Below are 19,111 nucleotides of genomic sequence, written 5' to 3' on the forward strand. Positions count from 1 at the left end.
ACAGGTCAGTCAGTATCTGTGGAAAGAACAGGCCAAGTTAATGCTTCAGGTATGGACCTTTCGTCAGAGCTGCAACATAAGAGGTGGACAGGTACACTGATACAATGAGAACAGGTTGGGGATGGGGGGAGGGGCGGTGGGAACAGACCTAGAGGGGAATCATGAGGGCATTGATGCAACAGGTTGAGTAACGGACAGAAGCATCAGCACATTAAAGAGACAGAGTGTGTAGTCTACATAGGATATATGGCACAGAAACAGGTAATTCGGTCCAACCAGTCCATGCTGGATTTCATGCTCCACTTGAGTCTCTCCCATCTTTCCTCATTGTAAGGAGGTAGAGTATTGCAAGGGGATAAAGTATTGTCACCAAAGTGGAAGTAGACAGACACATGGTCACTAAAGGTAATGAATTGATCAGACACATCAAATGATCCAGATTATAGGGCTCAACAGTATTAGGAGGTTGTGAGGAATCGAGAGTTCCTCCACCTCACTGTAGGGATTGTAATATATAGCCTATTGACAGATTATATGTAAAACTCGCTTATGTATGTAAAGCACACTTATAACACTCAAATGGTGAGAGTCAGACTAAGAATAAAATGGAGCAAGTCTATGTAATAATACTTGCCTGGTACAGAGGATAGATAAAAGATATAGGTTCTAACTCTTGAATTTGTTTTGTTTGAGTTCCTAAGATAAATAAGCTGGAAGAGATAAAAGACGGGACTGGACGGATAGTGCAGTACGCAGCCGTAACAGGATCACCTACGGCACCAGCAATAAAACCGCTGTACCTCTCGGTGGGTGAGAGTAGCCCACAAACCCAACCTGACAGTAAACCAGGCTGGGATGAGTTGGCTGATGATAAGGACGGAGTAGATTGGCCCCCAGCATATGATAATGGCTACCTACCAGCTGCGCCTATACACACCACTATGATTCCCGCCAACGGAAGCAGACCAGCCCCTCAGTCCACAGGAGAGACAAATACTATTGAATGAATTGCCAGCCCCTAAAACAATTATTAGGAATATGGAATTCTGTCAAAAGGTGGAAGAGATGCTAGACACCCACAACCTAACCTTAGCAAACATTCACAATCTGGTAAAAGCCAAAACGGATCCGATAAAATTGGCACAAAATGACACAATTGGTACAAAGTGGGAACTGGCAGAATAGGGGCGGGGTCGATATGCCAAAAATGCAAAAATTGGAATTTCTCAAGCATGGGATGGATGGGTGCTGGGGACCGATTTTGGAGTAGGATACTGAAAGTAACTCAAAGGCAGGCGAAAGTGTGGGGGAATATGGGGAACAAAAGTGGATTGAGTACAAAGACCACTCCGACACGAATGACCCTGACAAAGATGATGCAGCATTTTTGAAAATGTTTAAGGATGGACTGGGGGAAAGCCCATCAAAAGATAATTAAGTTAGGATTCAAAGTGGGGGACAATTACGATGAAACTCTGGAATGGGCAGAGCACATAGAGGAGTTAAAGTCAGAACAAAGGGAAAAGATAGCTAAAATGGCAGCAGTGACGGTAGCAGCAGAGACGGAGGGAGAGGATGAACACCCCGTGCAGCTCCCCTGATATGTTTTAACTGCAATCAGGAAGGTCACTTCAGTAGAATGCCTGCAGAAGAAGAAAGGATACGGAAATTCTAGAGGGAAATGTTATAGTTGTGGTAAAGTGGAACACTTGTCCAAAGATTGCTGGAATAAGGGAGGAGGTGTGGGAAGGTGAGGCCCCCAACAGGCAAAGAAGGGAACACCATTAACCAGGGAAAAACTGATGAACATGCTCAAACAGGTACCAGCACCACAGCTACCACCACCCCCACCTGAGACACCCTCCAACGAGGATATTATCAACTTGCTCCGATTAGCCAGCACACGCTAGGGGTTGTCGGCCCCCGGTGGAGGTATGGGACGGCAACTAGGGGATCCAAGAATGTTTATTAGTGCAGTGTTAAGGGGCCGGCACTGCAATATGCTAGCAGATACAGGAGCGTTCGTTTCCATAACCAACTTAGATTTGCCCCTGACCCGCAGGACCATTAACATACAAGGAGTGGGTGGGGGATATCAGAAAGCAACCCTAAGTGAGGTGGTGTTATTAGAAGTACAGGGAGTAATGCTACCTGCTCAGTTTTGGTGCTGTCAGAACACAGAGGGCATCATATTGGGAATCGCTACCTTAAGGGAGATAGGGGTACTGATAGATCCCTAGCATAACCGGATCATTTTGGGGGATTAGCACGTAAACCAAATTAAGTTCGAATACCCGGGACACCAGCAGCACAGAGTGGCCGGAATAACCCTAATCCAGCCTGCGTGGGAAACAAAGGGTGCATGGGGTAGCATGTGCCAATCATACCCAACTCTGTGGGCACAATACAAGCAGGATTGTGGGCTAGCAGAGATACCACCCATCAACATTCCCGGACCTGAACACAAAGCTCACTGACAGTACCATTAAGACCCAAAGCTGAGACAGTGGTCTGTCAGATAGTGCAGGAATTAGAGAAGCAAGGGGTAATATCCTCCATTAATTCACCTGTGTGGCTGGTAAAGAAACCCGACAGGTCTTACCGACTATCAATTATACCGCCCTGAATAAGGTGATTCCTAGAGAGCACCCGATTGTGGCAAGTCCGGCCACAATTTTTAATGGCCTGGATCCAGAACATAAGATATTCACCATGCTTGATATAGCAAATGGACTTTGGGCCATACCCTTAGACAAAGAGTCCCAAGGGAAATTTGTCTTCACCATAAAGGGAAAACAATACACATGGACCAGAGTGCCACAGAGATTCCATAATAACCCGAGCATATTTCATCGAGTACTGTCAGGGATTTTGGAACCGGTAGACGTAGGAGAAGGGAGCACCTTTTTGCGGTATGTAGACGATATCCTTATTGCCTCCAGTACAGAACAACACCACGTACTAGCTTTAACTACAGTGCTAGGAGCTCTACAGAGTGAGAGATTAAAAATAAATCCTAGGAAGGTACAGTTGAGAAAAAACGAAGTAACATATCTAGGATATATAACAAGGGAAGAGACAGATGCCCGAGGACAGAAAGGAGGCGATTAGATCGATGCCAAGGCCAGGGACTGTGAAAAGGGTCAGGCAGGTACTAGGGTTATTCAACTACTGCCGAAATGTTATCCCCGAATATGCCGAGATGGCCCAACCTATACAGGACCTGGTTTGAGGGGGGTGGAACCCTCCTAAGAGCCAATGGACTGGGGCCCTGATCAGGAAACGGCATTTGTAAAGTTAAAATAAGCCCTCACAAGTGCTCCAGCCCTGGGATTCCGACCAGAATAGGCCCTTCCACATCGATACCTACCACAGTAAAGATCATTATAATGCGGTGGTGACTCAATTACATGGGGACAGGCATAGGCCAGTGGCATATTACTCAGGTAAACCGCAACCTGCAGCCGCAGGACTGTCGAGGTGCGTTGCTGCCCTCGACTGTGCTGCGTGGGCCATCAGAGTTAGCGAACCAATAGTAATTTCGGGACACGTTATTCTACATACCCAGAATACCATAATAGAATTGCTTAACACAGGAAGGCTAAAAACGGTATCCGACGTACGAAGGGCAAGGTGGGAAGCAATGCTCTTACCCCCCCCCCAGCGGGATGGTAACCATAATAAAAGACAACTGTAACAACCCTGCAGGGTGGATCATTACGGAGGGAGAGGAGCATCAGTGTAGCCCGACAGGAGAAGACGAGGGAAGTAGTCAGATAAGTGAAACCCCGCTTGAGGAGTCAGACATAGATCTATACGTAGAAGGGTCCCGGCGCTATATCAACGGGACACCACGGACAGGATGGGCCGTGGTAGATAGGGGCGGACAGGTTAGAGGGGAAGAACGGCTAGAAGGGGGCCTATCGGCTCAAGTGGCTGAATTGGTGGCTCTCACTGAGGCTCTGAGGACGGCCAAGGGAAAAAGAGTAAACATCTATACAGACAGTCGATATGCTTTTGGAGTGCATGATTATATGATAGCCTGGAGTAGACAGGGATACATGATTTCAGGAGGAGGGCCAATAAAACACGAGGATATTGTTAAGAAATTAGTGGAAGCCTCCCTCCTATCCCAAGAGTGTGCGATGGGGAGACAAAGCGGCCAAGCGGGTGGCGGAGACAGGTACACTGGCCGGGGAAGCCCAGGTCGGAGCATGTACAATCGGGCCTGAGGAAGTAAACATGCTTAAGGTACAGGGAGAAGTCACTCCACGGGAAAAGGAGGGGTGGAAGCAGAGAGGAGCCCAACAAGGGACCGACAGGGTATGGAACAAAGATGGGAATGTGGCGACCCCAAAATGTATCCAGGGGAGCCTACTAAATTTATATCACGGGTCTGTCCATACAGGTGGAACCAACATGATAAGCTCGAGGTCCAGATGCTGGTGGTGGAAGGAAATGGGTAGAGATATAGAGGACCACTGTAGAAGGTACGTGACATGCGCAAAATACAACCCGGGGGGGAAAGTAAAGGTCAGAATGGGACATCAGCCCTGACCGAAAAGGACTCTGGGAAAACTTAGATAGATTTTACTGGACCGTTATCCAGCAACAAGGGGAAGATATACTGCCTAGTTATAATAGATCAGTTTACGAAGTGGGTAAAAGCATTCGCCACTAGAAATTGATCATCAGAGTGGTCAGAATCCTAGCAGAGGAAATAATACCCTGATGGGGAATGCCACTACAGCTGGACTCAGATCAAGGTACATCGTCATCATAGGCATTCCCTCGGAGTCGAGGAAGACTTGCTTCCACTCTTAAAATGAGTCCTTAGGTGGCTGAATAGTACAATATGAGAGCCACAGTCCCTGTCACAGGTGGGACAGATAGTCGTTGAGGGAAGGGGTGGGTGTACTGGTTTGCCGCACGCTCTTTCCGCTGCCTGCGCTTGGTTTCTGCATGCTCTCAGCATGCTCAGCACCCTCCCCAATGCACTTCCTCCACTTAGGGCGATCTTTGGCCAGGGACTCCCAAGGTGTCGGTGGGGATGTTGCACTTTTTCTGGGAGGCTTTGAGGGTGTCTCTGTAACGTTTCCTCTTCCCAACTTTGGCTTGTTTGTCGTGAAGGAGTTCCGAGTAGAGCGCTTGCTTTGGGAGTCTCGTGTCTGGCATGTGACACATTTCACAGGGAAGATAATGAAACAGGCCTGCGCTTAACTAGGGATCAGGCATAAATTCCATATCCCATACCATCCGGAATCTTCCGGATTGGTGGAATGAATGAATACGACCTTAAAAGCGGCCCTAGCCAAGGCAATCGAAGAGATGAAAGGGGTGGGTGGATATGTTACCCCGAGTACTGATGAAACTCAGGGCAACCCCTAGTCGGATGACAGGACTGACACCCTTTTAACTAATGACCGGAAGGGCAATGAGGCTGTCAGAAGTCTTGGTTACAGGAAGTGAGGACGTAGGACCTTATAAAGACAGGATACGGAGGTTTGTGATGGAACTCTGTAAGCAGTTACATGATTTAAAAGCACAGGCTAAAGATCAGCAAGTAATCAAGGACTTAGAGAATGACATTAAAGAATAGAAGGTCCAAATACCCCAAGTAGGCAGTCAGGTGATGGTGAGAATTAACCCAGAGAGGTCCAGGCTCACACCAAAATGGACCGGACCTCATCAGGTGATAATGGCAAGCGACACATGCGCCAGCGTAGTTATAAGGGGTATCGGCAAGTGGAAACACTGGACCCAGTTGAAAAAAAGTCACTAATTAACCAGCGACGACTGGGAAATATATATATATTTTTTTACAGGACCGTGGTGCTCTAGGGAACAACGTGGGGCAACTCATCCTCATACCGAGGACAACCGGCTGAGGGACAGCAAGGCCTGTATTACAGAGACTCGGGCGAGATTAGTTGTGATAAAGAATCAGAAACGTTGACGGTGACGTTCGGAGCAGCTGTGGACTTAAATTGCAGCATCGGATTAACAGGCATAAGACAACGTAGAGAGGGATCAAACCAATATTGGGGATGAACCAGTAATAAGGGATGAATAATTAGTGGGAATAAGACCTGTTTTTTAACCAGGAGGGGGGGGGGGGGGGACAAAGATACTGCACCCGGGAAAAGGGGGTGCAGATAAGGTGCGCGCCAGATTTCTCTCAAGTACCTTAGCAAGGGAAGGATGAGTGGAAGATATGCCCGCCCTCCAAATGTGCAGCGGCCTATGAATGGTGTTGGAGGGTTATTCCCCAAGATAGATCCACCACTACCTTAGCAACAGTGAGCACTATCAGGGCCTCGACCACCACACTCCCAGTGCCACCAACGTGTCCAACTATGAACACTGAGGCAAAAGGGGGATTGGTAATAAGGCAGACCAAGGATAAGATACACTTCGGGGTACGGCTGCGAGTAATTACAGTATTCCTAAATTTAACAGACTTAACCATCCCCAACTTCTGCAGGTCAGACACTATAAGCCTGTAAAAAAAACCTGACCCTGTGAGCACTTGAAGGCCCTGAATCAAAAACCTTGAAGTTTAATGTGGAAAGAGGTTCAGGGATCGGGGAAAAAGAGGGATACTAGAAATGGTAGATATGGGATACGCGGCGGTAGTTGCGACGGTAAACACTATGGGCCCAAGTTTCGGGCCGCGCCGTCAGAAAGTGCGCCTAAAAAAAACTTACCTATTCTCCAGCTCCCTGCAGGTCCTCTGGAGCTGGGCGCGGCACAGCAGGAGCTGTAGGGGGCGGAGCTGAAAACAGTGCCGGGACCTCTGCACATGCGCGATTATTTTGGTAATTTCCTACCCGGGTTAAGCACCTTGCTAGAGCCGCTACATATGTTGCTACGCAAGGGAGATGAATGGTTATGGGGGAAATCACAAGAGACTGCATTTGAGAAAAACAGAAATCTGTTATGTTCCAACAATCTGTTTGTTCTGTATGACCATTGTAAACATTTAGTGCTAGCTTGCGATGCATCTTTGCATAGGGTCGGGTGTGTATACAACAAACAAATTAATCAGGAACATTGCAACCGGTCGCTTATGCATCCAGGAATTTGGCCAAGGCCGAAAAGGCCGACAGCATGATTGAAAAAGCAGCTCTGGCATGCATTTACGGGGTGAAAAAAATGCACCAGTATCTGTTTGGGCTTAAGTTTGAGTTAGAAACTGATCATAAGCCGCTCATATCGCCATTCTCAGAGAGCAAAGATATTAACACCAATGCATCTGCTCGCATCCAAAGATCTGGGACAGTTCCCGTAGACTGGAAGGAGCTAATGTCGTCCATCATCTTTAAAAAAGGAGATAAGATGGACCCAGGTAACTCTATAGGCCCATTAGTTTGACATCAGTAACAGGAAAAATGCTGGTGTGAATCATTACGGATGCAATATATGATGACTTAAGTAGAGGGGAACATACTTGGAACACCCAACATGGCTTCAAGAAAAGGGAGATGCTGTCTTAGATTTTTTGAAGAAGTCACCAAGATGGTGGATGAGGGAAATCCAGTAAATGCTGTCCACATAGACTTCCTAAAAGCTCTTGAAAAGGTACTGCACAAGAGGCTTCTCTACAAGATTAAAGCCTTTAATATTAGTGGTAACATATTGAGCTGGATTGAGAACTGGCTGGTAAGCTGTAGGCAGAAGATAGCTGTGGATGGATTTGGATCTGTTTGGAGACTGGTCATCAATGGTGTCCCACAGGGATCGATGCTTGGGAACACTGCTCTTTACTACATTTATTGATGATCTAGATGTAGTTGTTGGGGCACAATCTGCAAGTTTGCAGATGATATGAAGATGCACAAGGCATCACAATTGTGGGGGACAGACTGGATTTTCAGAGGGTCTTTTCAATGTTCGTATGCGCTCCCCTCTTTCCACTTCCCACCTCCGTGGCCAATTAGCCTGACCTCTGCTGGACCTAAATACTGGACTTGATCTCGACTCCCCTCCCCACATGTGCAATGCCATAGGAGGTCAACTAGTTTATTCTTCAGAAGCCAAAACAGACCAAGCAAAATGCAAAATAAACACTGGCTAAACAACATTCCCCTTACAACAAAGATTCATTGACATTATTAAAATACTACAGGGAACAATAGCTATTCTACCTAGTCCTAGCATCACACAGCACAGGAGGATGACTTTCAGCCCATCGTGCCTGTGCCAGTTCTGTGAAAGAGCTATCCAATTAGTCCCACTCCTCTGCTCTTTCCCCATCGCCCTGTAAACTTTTCCTTTTCAAGTATATATCCAATTCTCTTTTGAAGGTTATTATTGAATCTGCTTCTGCCACCCTTTCAGGCAATGCATTCCAGATCATCTTAACTTGTTATGTAAAAATAAAATCGGTAATTATCTTAAATCTGTATCATCTGGTTACCGACCCGCCCGCCAGTGAAAACAGCTTCTTCTTATTTACTCTATCAAAACCCAACATAATTTTGAACACGTCTTTTAAATCTCCCTTAACCACCTCTGCTCTAAAGAGAACAATCCCGGCTTCTCTAAATCTCTCCACATAACAGAATTCACTCACCCCTTGTATCATACTATAACTCTACAATGTTTTCAAAGGAGAGGGCCGATAGCTTGGGGAGTGTGATGTGTAAGTAGTAAAATTAGTCATAAAAAAATATATAGTGTGTTATCTAAACATGTAGAAAGAAAGATGGAAAGATTTGGATTTATATGGCATCTTTCACGATCACCAGACGTCTCAAAGCGCTTTACAGAAATAGTTTCTTAAACGAAAAGGGAATAAGGGGTTATAGGGAGCGGGCAGGGAAGTGGACCTGAGTCCATGATTGGATCAGCCATGATCGTATTGAATAGTGGAGCAGGCTCAAGGGGTCGGATGGCCTACTCCTGCTCCTATTTCTTATGTTCTTATGGAGTACTTTTGGAATGTAGTGACTGTTGAAATGTGGGAAACATGGCAGCCAATTTGCACACAGCAAGCTCCTACAAACAGCAATGTGATAAATGACCAGATAATCGTTTTTTTTTTTAAATCGTGATTGAGGGATAAATATTGGCCAGAACACTGGGGATAATTCCCTTGCTCTTGTTCGAAATAGTGCCATGGGATTTTTTATGTTCACTTGAGAGAGTAGATGGGGCCTCCGACAGTGCAGCACTCCCTCAACACTGCACTAGATTTTTTGGTACTGGAGTGGGACTTGAACCCACAATCTTCTGAGTCAGAGGTGAGAGTGCTACCCAGTGAGCCACAGCTGACAAAAAAACATATATTGTATATATAATATACATACCTCTGGGTGGGCTTTACACTTCTTCAGAGCATCTCCATATATTTTGCTCGGACTCGAGGAGGAGAAGAGCTCTTTAAATATTACATAGAATAATCCACCTGAAATGACAGAACTCCATGTTAAAAGGAGAAGCAAGTGCAGTGCTGGAGAGATACCAATTTTGTAAAAAGGGGGCAAGGGAACGGTGAACCAAACAAACAGTACATCATTTCATTAACTGAACTGGCCGCTACGTGTAACTGTGGAGCACTTAGAGGAAATGATCAGAGATCAAATGATTGAGAAAACAACGAAACCCTGCACTCGCGAACGCTTGCTAATGGAGGATGATAAATTGACATTAGACAGAGCAACTAATTTGGCCATACAAATCAAATCAGTGCTTTCCAATTCAAAGGCAATCAGATTCCCTGCTCTCCCTGTGCAGCAGACTTCAGCTACAGCCCATGTGCAAGGCGCTTGGCCAAAGCAGAAATCACAGCAGAGACCCAGGGCTAGTAATAAGCCACCCACTACGAGCTTAACTTCCACTGCTTTAACTGTGGGGACAAATCACACTCAGCAAAGAGTCCTAACTGCCCTACACATGGGAAGAAATGCTTTGCAGGGGGTAAAATGAACCATTTTGCTAGTGTCTGTCACTCATCGCAGCATATTCGACATGTGGACAACCCTGATAGGGATGAACCCAGTATGGTTTGCACCATTCATGACATTTCGCACATCAGTTCAGGCAAATTCAAGGACTGAGGTAAACATTGATGGCACGCCCATCTGCCTCCTCACTGACCTTGGAGCCAAAGTCTCCATTTTGAGCGAGGCTGTGTACAAAACCCACTTCATGGACTGTCAACTGCAGCCCGCAACTTCCACTCTACATGCGTACTCCGACTCCAAAATTGAAGTACTTGGGATCATATCTGTCCAAATATACTACAAGGGCATAACATTGGAGAACTTTTCCTTTTATGTCTTGAAGGGACGAAGTCTCATGGGTGTTGACCTTTTTGACAAGCTTGGGTTCAAAGTTTATGACCCACTCGGCACACCTGTGTACACTGTGGACTTTGACAAATAGTATCCCTCAATCTTCACAGGGTTTGGAGTGACAACAAAATTCTGCCATCGCCCCCGCATTGACCCTTCCGTCAAACCGGTTACGCAGCGACTTCGCCGTCTCCCATTCGCAGTTCGCGACCGAGTATCCGCAGAATTTACGCAATTTGAGTCTCAGGGAATCATTGAGAGCATCGACTCCTCAACCTGGATCTCGAACTTTGTCGTTGCTTGCCGTAAAAATGGGGAGATCTGCCTATGCATCTGTTAAGCTCATAATAAAGTAATGCAACTGAGTACTGTAGACAATGAGTAAGTGTGACCTTAGCTCCTTTATTCAAACTCCAGAGTGCTGGTACAGTGTGGGAGGCCTGCTTATACACTGTGCTCCCAAGGGATGCTGGGATCCCTTGGGACTCCCAACAGATTAGCCCTCTGGTGGCGGTATGATACAGGTTGCCTAGGGTTGCATACATAACAGCATCGACCTGAAAAAGGTCAACAAGGCCATCATATCCGTCAAGTACCCTCTTCCTACCATCGACGAACTGTCTTCAGAATTCCACGGCTCAATAGTTTTTATGAAACTCGACATGTGCCACAGTTACCTGCAAATACCCCTAGCGGAGGACAGCAAACCGCTCATGGCATTCACAAAACATGATAGTCTGTATCAGTATTGACACATGCCCTACGGATTATCTTCTGCACCAAGTGCATTTCAGAAGATTGTCATTACTATGCTAGCAGGCATAGAGGGAGCCCTCAATCTGCTTGACGATATTGTCGTCCATGGAAGAACATGATCAACAACTTCACGTAGTTATGGCTAGACTTGCTACACATAACATTACACTTAATGCCGGTAAGTGAATATTTGCTGCTGGAGAAATAAACTTTCTGAGCTGCAGAGTCACAGTACAAGGTCGCTTGACACCACTGATACGATCCAGCGAATGCAGGAGGCTATCAACGTCAAAGAACTTTCATCATTCCTCGGTTCTTGTAACTTCTCTCTGAAGTTCGTCACGTACTACGCGCACATTACCGAACCACTTCGCAAGTTGCTGCACAAGGACGTCCCTTGGAAATGGACAGATTCCCTGGCTCAGACATTCACCACGCTTAAGGAGAAAATCATATCCTCTCCTATCCTCGCGCACTTTGATCCAAATGCCACTACGTATGTCACCACGGATGCATTAGGCACCGCCGTGAGCGCTGTGCTCTCGCAATGGATTGACGGCCTAGAACGCCCAGGAGCCTTCACCTCTCGCATGCTCTCGTCTGCAGAATATAAATATTCTACAGGGGAACGTGAAGCACTTGCTTGCATCTACGCAAGTGAACGCTGGCACATCTACCTCTATGGCAGGAAATTTACCCTCCGTATGGCTCATCATGCACTAATTACGTTAATGGCTACAACTGGATCTGGGCACAGACCACTACGAATTAGCCGATGGTCAGATCGCCTTCATCAGTATAACTTTGATGTACAGTACATCGCTGGCAGTCGCAACCATGTAGCTGACATGCTCAGCCGCTCGACACCTGTTTCGGACTCTGGTGCTGACTTGTTCACAGATGACGACACACATGTCACAGTCCATCAGAAACCTTGTGTCCTGTGACAAACTCAAAAACAAATCAGAGAGTGATGCTACGCTCCAGCATGTGTGCCACTTCCTCCAGACTGAGTGGACTAAGCAAATTCTGGAAGAGCTGAAAACCTTCCACAGGCTTAGCGATGAATTTTCATTTGGAACGATGGCTGCCTAGCTTGTGGTGATAGAGCAGTAATTCCCAAGTCGTTTCAACAGAGTGTTCTCTCATTGGCACACGATGGACACCCTGGCATTGTCCGCATGAAGCAGAGATGTCGCAATTCAGTATGGTGGCCTGAGATTGACACTTACATCGAGAGTTTGTCTCACATTGCGAAGCATGCAGTCTGAGCGAAAAGGCCACAAACATCCAATCGGTGCCAATGAAGCCCATTCCATGGCCACAAAGACCATGACAACAACTTCAGTTGGATATCTTCGGTCCAGTTGAAGCAGCTCCACAGTACCAGCGCTTCCTTGTTGTAGTACATGACTTGCATTCCAAATGGCCTGAAATCACTACAAGTTCAGTGACCTCATCAATGATCGTCACTATTCTGCAGCGTATGTTCATGAAGTGGGGCCTCACAGAGATCATAAACACTGACAATGGACCACAGTTTGTGTCCGACCAGTTTGCGGATTTCCTCACTCGTCATGCTATCGAGCGTTGCCTTACTGCTCGGTACAATACTCAAAGCAACAGAGGTGTTGAGCATTTTAACCACGTCATCAAAGCGGGTTTGAAAGCCAACCTCGCAGCAGGCCAAACATTCGATGAAGCGGTTCAGACCATTCTCCACACATACCATTCGACAAAGCACTCGCTAAAGGGGAAGACACCTGCTGAGCTCATGATTGGGCGGAATCTTCGCTGGCTACTGGAACAGAGGCACCGTTCTGTTTCCCAACCAAAACCTAGAGCAAACACCACAAGCTCCACGCTGGTCTCAGCGTATCAGAACATGACCTGGCTATCTCAAGGATCTTGTACATAGACTGTGGTTTTAAAAAGAGGGATAATGTGCTGTGTTCATACTCTATTTATTTATTTATTTGTTACAACTCACTAGACGGGCATTAGGACCCTGCGGGAGCTAGTCACAGCTGCTGTACTCATGCTAGTTCATGCCGGTTTGGCGACACCATTTTGGGTTGTATAAAAGCACAGTTAAGTAACATTTCTCCTGGCTCAGTTTGTCAGTTATTTACACAACACCCATTCGGACACAATACAGTACAGTACTTTGAACTTCAGATGGCAGACTTAAATCAAACATTAAAAAAAAGAGAGATTTAGGGCTGAATTTTCGTTTGGATTGTGCCTTTGTTAGTGCCCCGGAGGGGCGGTAATGGATCTGGAAATGCTTACCACCCGGGCGATCAGCTTCCAGCGCCCCGCCAGGATATTTGGTGCCTGTTTCGTGGCGGCGCTAAACAGTACCGCCCAGGAGCTTCGCGCCGGTGTACAATGCCCCCGTTATCGTCCTGATCTCGAAATTTGTTTTGCGCTGATCCCGTAGCTCCCCATAGCCAACCCGCCTGAGAAAGCAGGCAGTCTGAACTGTCCCAGCAGCAGTGAGGGAAGGAATGACTGCATGAGGTAAGTGTGATTGTTTTCTTGTTTTACCTTTGCAATTTATCTGTATTTGGGGTGAGCAACATATTGGGAATGTTTTTAGTGCTGATTTTATTTTGCAGGGAGACCTAGCGCCCTAAGACAGGTGTGGAACGCCTCCTTTAGTGCTCCACTCCACTCAACTCTCGGGGCGCAGCAACCGAATTTGTTGGTTGCAGTCGCAAACCATTTCCTGGCGCAAAATTTACCGCCCTGTCGCCATTAGTGTCCTAAAAAGCCTCTAACTGAAAATCCAGCCCAAACTGTCTGAACTTTGGTAACCTGTAAACAAAATGTTTGGAAATACTTCCACGTCCTTATCAGTAGTAATTTTCAAGTTCCACTTCGGCCTTCTGCTCCATCAAACTGTTAGAACTCACAGTGAATCAAAGAAACATAAATGCAGGCTTTGGTTTTATGAAGGTTAAACAGTTCGCATGTATGCACATATGAAATTTACTGTAGATTTATATAACACCGTATAATAACAGTAAGAGTGACATTTTATTACAACACATCAGGTCCCAAATTACATTTCATCAGATCTTTCCAAAAAAAAGTTTTAGGTCAGGGTTTCGACAATATTTGCCAGCAGTCCCCCCATCCCACAAAAGTTGAAAATCATCGCTGATATCCGTATATTTTGGTCAATTTGGAATGGATAAATGGCTAATCCCACACTTTGCTTCTCGACATCTACAACATGTTGAGCAGAGTTTCTCAATGCTTCCTAGTGAAATACCATTTTCACCTTCACAAAAGTTCTGCAGTCAGTCTAATTAGTAAGGGGGGGGGGGGGGCGGGAAATCAGGAAAAGAATTATTCCAGGCCACTGTCATACCTCTTCTAGAACTGGCCGAGAACCTAGATCTAGAACCAGTGTTTCCAGGAGAAAGTCTGCAGCTTACCACAGGTATACATGGTCTATGAAGATGGAAGACAATTTAAAAACATACTGAAGACTACTGTTTTGCTTTCCTGTACCTCCCCAAAAGAGCAATTTAAAATCATCTGAAAGGAATTATTTACTTGCAATTAATTTATAGCTTTGTATTCGAGGCATTATACCCTAAGCACTCTTTTCCCCCTCATTACTCCTTCCAGTCCTATTAAAAAATATATAATTTGCCACTGTGATATAGCGACTGTGGAATTATGTAAGGCATTCAACAATTGACAACCTTCATCAGTGGGACAAGTACAAAGATATATACACAAAAGATCTCTTACCCGTTATGCCAATCCCGACCAACACTACGAGAAGATAGGTAATGTCTTTTCCAGCTTCTTTCACTGAGGGGGCACAAGAATTTGAAACAAGCCTCGGTCATTTAACCTTGTGATTTTAAAAAAAGGTATAAATTACCAGCATTAGCATGATTTGATCGATTATGCTGAACATCATTCTTAAATGTTAATGAAATACTCGAGGATAAAAGACTTTACAACTTATCCTTGGGTTACTGTAAGAAAATACTTCAATTTTAAATGAAATTAATGGCCTAGAAATCTCGGTCCTCTGGTTCCTGCAGGCGCTTGACAGAAAAAGGTAAAAAAGATGCGCAACTACCTTATCCTGCTGTGCCCACCAGTGATCCCGGTCCTGAGGCCTCCTCTCCCTGCAGCCAATCCAGGTACAGTATTTTCTCATTCATAATAATGGGAACTCCGTAAGTAGGAATTCTCATTATGAGAAACACCCCCCCAAACACAAATAAAAAATAGGGAAAAAAAACACATATTTAAGATTAATTTAAATTAAAAGTTAATAAATGTCTTATTACAAATATATATATATTTTTACAATTTTTTTAAAAAAGTTTTTAAATTATGGTTTAAAATAAATTTACCTTAGTGGGCAGGGTTTTAAACATTAAAATGTGGTTTTAAAATTTTATTTTACTATGTTTTTGTATGTTTTAAAACTCTTACACCTGTAAAAGTAGGCTATGCGCCTGCTTTTATCAGACGCAAAAGTTTTCAGGACATCCGCTGGGCAAGATATGGGTAAATACCGCAATCTTGCCCATGCGAATGTCCTGGCTGCCGAGATGTGTTAGATCTGTCAAGCCAGAGCTTGACAGATCGGAAAAGCCGGTTTTCTGCGCATGCGCATTGTGCGCTGAAAACTGTTTTTTTGCAATGTCTTCCCGGGTCTGTACACACTTCGTACGGACCCGCAGAAGCCGGAATTTCTAGGTCAATTTCTACATAATTTTTTTTTTAAATCACTACATTTCTTGTACAAAGAAATAACTTGCATTTACATTGGGTCATCCCGAGGACATGAAATGCCCTAAGTGTTACATAGCCAATAGGGAAAATGGATGCTGCCTTACCTTACTGAATTTCAAAATGGAGAATTGTCTCCGGGATAATAGGCCAGACTGATTGATCTGATAACGTGAAAGAAAAGGACCAAATGTACAGTGTTTAAATCCATGGCAGGTGTGAGAGCCAGGCAAAGTGTGTAAAACTGCCATCTAATAATATCTCTGACCTTGGGGAATAGAACTTGTCTTTGGTCAACCAGAAACTGCGCAACAACTATGGGCTGTTCTGTAATCTTCAGTTTACTTCAGATTCTAGAAGTGACAGTTGAATTTCATGGGCTTGTACAACATCCACAAACCTCATTGTATGGTGAGCTATGCAAGAGATACATTCCAAAAAAATGGTATTTTCACCATCCATGGACAGATTTTATCTACAAATATCTTACCAGTGGTTTCATTTGTATATTACGTTCTCTGTATAATATTTTACTTGCAAATAACCACATTTGTTCATCTTAGCCCTAATATAAATGTCTGACAATGTAGCATTTCATACTTTTCAAGAAAGATTTGCATTCATATGGTGCCTTTCACGACCATTGGATGTCTCAAAGTGCTATACAGCCAATGAAGTGCTTTTTGGAGTGTAGTCCACTGTTGTAATGTAGGAAACACGGCAGCCACTTTGTGGGAGCTTGCTTGTGCGCAAACAGCAATGTGATAATGACCAGATCATTTGTTTTTGTTATGTTGATTGAGGGATAAATATTGAACATAAGAAATAGGAGCAGGCTATTTAGCCCCTCGAGCCTGTTCCGCCATTTAATAAGATCATGGCTGATCTGATCTTGGGCTCAGCTCCACTTCCCTGCCCGCTCCCCATAACCCTTCACTCCCTTATCATTCAAAAATCTGTCCACCTCCACCGTAAATATATTCAATGACCCAGCCTCCACAGCTCTCTGGGGGCAGAAAATTCCACAGATTTAAGCCTCTATGAGAGAATAAATTCTTCCTCATTTCAGTTCTAAATGGGCGACCCCTTATTCTGAATCTATGCCCCCTAGTTCTAGATTCCCCCAGGAGGGGAAACATCCTCTCTGCATTTACCTTGTCGAGCCCCCTCAGTATCTTATATGTTTCAATATTGGTCAGGACACTGGGGATAACTCCCCGGCTCTTCTTCGAAATAGTGCCATGGGATCTTTTACGTCCACCTGAGAAAGCAGACGGGGCCTCGGTTTAACATATCATCTGAAAAACGGCACCTCCGACAGTGCAGCACTCCCTCAGCACTGCACTGGAGTGTCAGCCTAGATTTTTCTGCTCAACTCTCTTCTGACTCAGAGGCGAGGGTGTTACCCACTAAGCCACAGCTGACACTCAGCTGATAGTAGAGCATGGTGTGCATCCCATGTGATCAGCAGTACAATACGCCATAAGTGAAGGGTAATTGCAGCACACAATCTCACTCAGAGTACAGCGGCAAGGGACTTCTCATCCCCGTCTTAGACACGGGAGTGGATCCTGCAACACAGGGGCTCCAGGTAATGGCTTGCGATTGTAGTTCAAGACTTGCACAGCCTCGGGCTCCCGTACTCAGCGCACTAAAAAAAGGGCACTTCTCGCGTCGGAAACCCTGCAGACTCGAGCCACGTAGACTTTCAGTACATGTAAATCGATCAATCATTTCATTCATTTTGTAACAGAAGATTTTACTATTTTACACTAAATTTTGTGTATTTAAGATAGTATCTGACTAATATTTACATTTATGTTTATGCAATGTTCTGATTTTTTTTGCGTGCACATCCCTTTACATTTGCTGCACATGAAATCTTTCAGCGGCAGGAGCTGGTGAGCGAACTGCGCGGAATCTCGTGATTGGTGTGTGGCCCTCAGCAGCTCACTAAAGCTTGTTAAGTGACCCTCAAACACAAATAATTACCCACCCCTGTTCTAGGTGGTGGAGGTCACGGGTTTGGGAGGTGACGTTGAAGAAGCCTTGGCGAGTTGCTGTAGCGCATCTTGCAGATGGTACACACTGCAGACACATTGTGTCAGTGGTGGAGGGAGTGAATGTTGAAGGTGGTGGATGGGATGCCAATCAACTGGGCTGCTTTGACCTGGATGGTGTCGAGCTTCTGGAGTGTTGTTGGAGCTGCATTCATCCAGGTAAATGGAGAGTATGCCATCACATTCCTGATTTGTGCCTTGTAGATGATGGAAAAGCTTTGGAAAGTCAGGAGGTGAGACACTCGCCACAGAATACCCAGCCTCTGACCTGCTCTTGTAGCCACAGTATTTATGGTGCTGGTCCAGTTAATTTTCTGGTCAATGATTACCCACCCCCCAGGATGTTGATGGTGAGGGATTCCATGATGGTAATGCCATTCAATGTCAACAGGAAGTGGCCAGACTCTCTCTTATTGGACATAGTCATTGCCTGGCATTTGTGTGGCACGAATGTTACTTGCCACTGATCCAGCCCAAGCCTGGATGTTGTCCAGGTCTTGCTGCATGCGGGCATGGATTGCGCCATTATCTGAAGAAATTGCAAACAGAACTGAACACTGTGCAGTCATCAGTGAACAGCCCCACTTCTGACCTTAAGATGGAGGGACGGTCATTGATGAAGCAGCTGAAGATAGTTGGGCCTAGGAAACTGCCCTAAGGAAGTCCTGCAGCAATATCCTGGGGCTGGGATGATTGACCTCCAACAACCACAACCATCTTCCTTTGTGCCAGGTATGATTCCAGCCAGTGGAGAGATTTCTCATTGACTTCAGTTTTACTAGGGCTCCTTGGTGCCACACTCAGTCAAATGCTGCCTTGATGTCAAGGGCAATCACACTCACCTTACCTCAGAAATTCAGCTCTTTTGTCCATTTTTGGACCAAGACTGCATTGTGGTCTGGAGCCGAGTGGTCCTGGCAGACCCAAATTGAACACCGGTGAGAAGGTTATTGGTGAGTAAGTGCCGCTGGATGGATGACCTCTTCCATTACTTTGCTGATGATTGAGAGTAGGCTGACTGGGCGATAATTGGCCAGATTGGAATTGTCCTGTTTTTTGTAGACAGGGCATACCTGGGCAGTTTTCCCAGTTTGTCGGGTAGATTTTAGTGAAACACTTTGGGATGTCCTGCAACTTGATAAGATGCTGCATAAATACAATTTCTTTGAATTTGCAGATCATCTCCAATAGACTATTTCCCTGGGATCACTCACCTCTCCATCTTCT

At 45.4% G+C, this 19,111-nt stretch overlaps 1 protein-coding gene across 1 annotated transcript in view; it reads right to left on the bottom strand.

Annotated features, from left to right (window-relative positions):
* The window catches only part of timm21 (translocase of inner mitochondrial membrane 21), a 33,091-nt gene that overhangs the window by 13,467 nt on the left and 513 nt on the right, over window positions 1–19,111 (bottom strand). The window contains exons 2-3 of the mRNA XM_070872489.1: window positions 14,823–14,885; window positions 9,312–9,409 (exon numbers count right to left, since the gene is read on the bottom strand). Coding sequence (XP_070728590.1) covers window positions 9,312–9,409; window positions 14,823–14,885 — 161 coding nt within the window. The remainder of the gene's footprint in view (window positions 1–9,311; window positions 9,410–14,822; window positions 14,886–19,111) is intronic.

Source organism: Pristiophorus japonicus, chromosome 1 (assembly GCF_044704955.1).
Source record: "Pristiophorus japonicus isolate sPriJap1 chromosome 1, sPriJap1.hap1, whole genome shotgun sequence".
NCBI classification, from domain to species: domain Eukaryota; kingdom Metazoa; phylum Chordata; class Chondrichthyes; family Pristiophoridae; genus Pristiophorus; species Pristiophorus japonicus.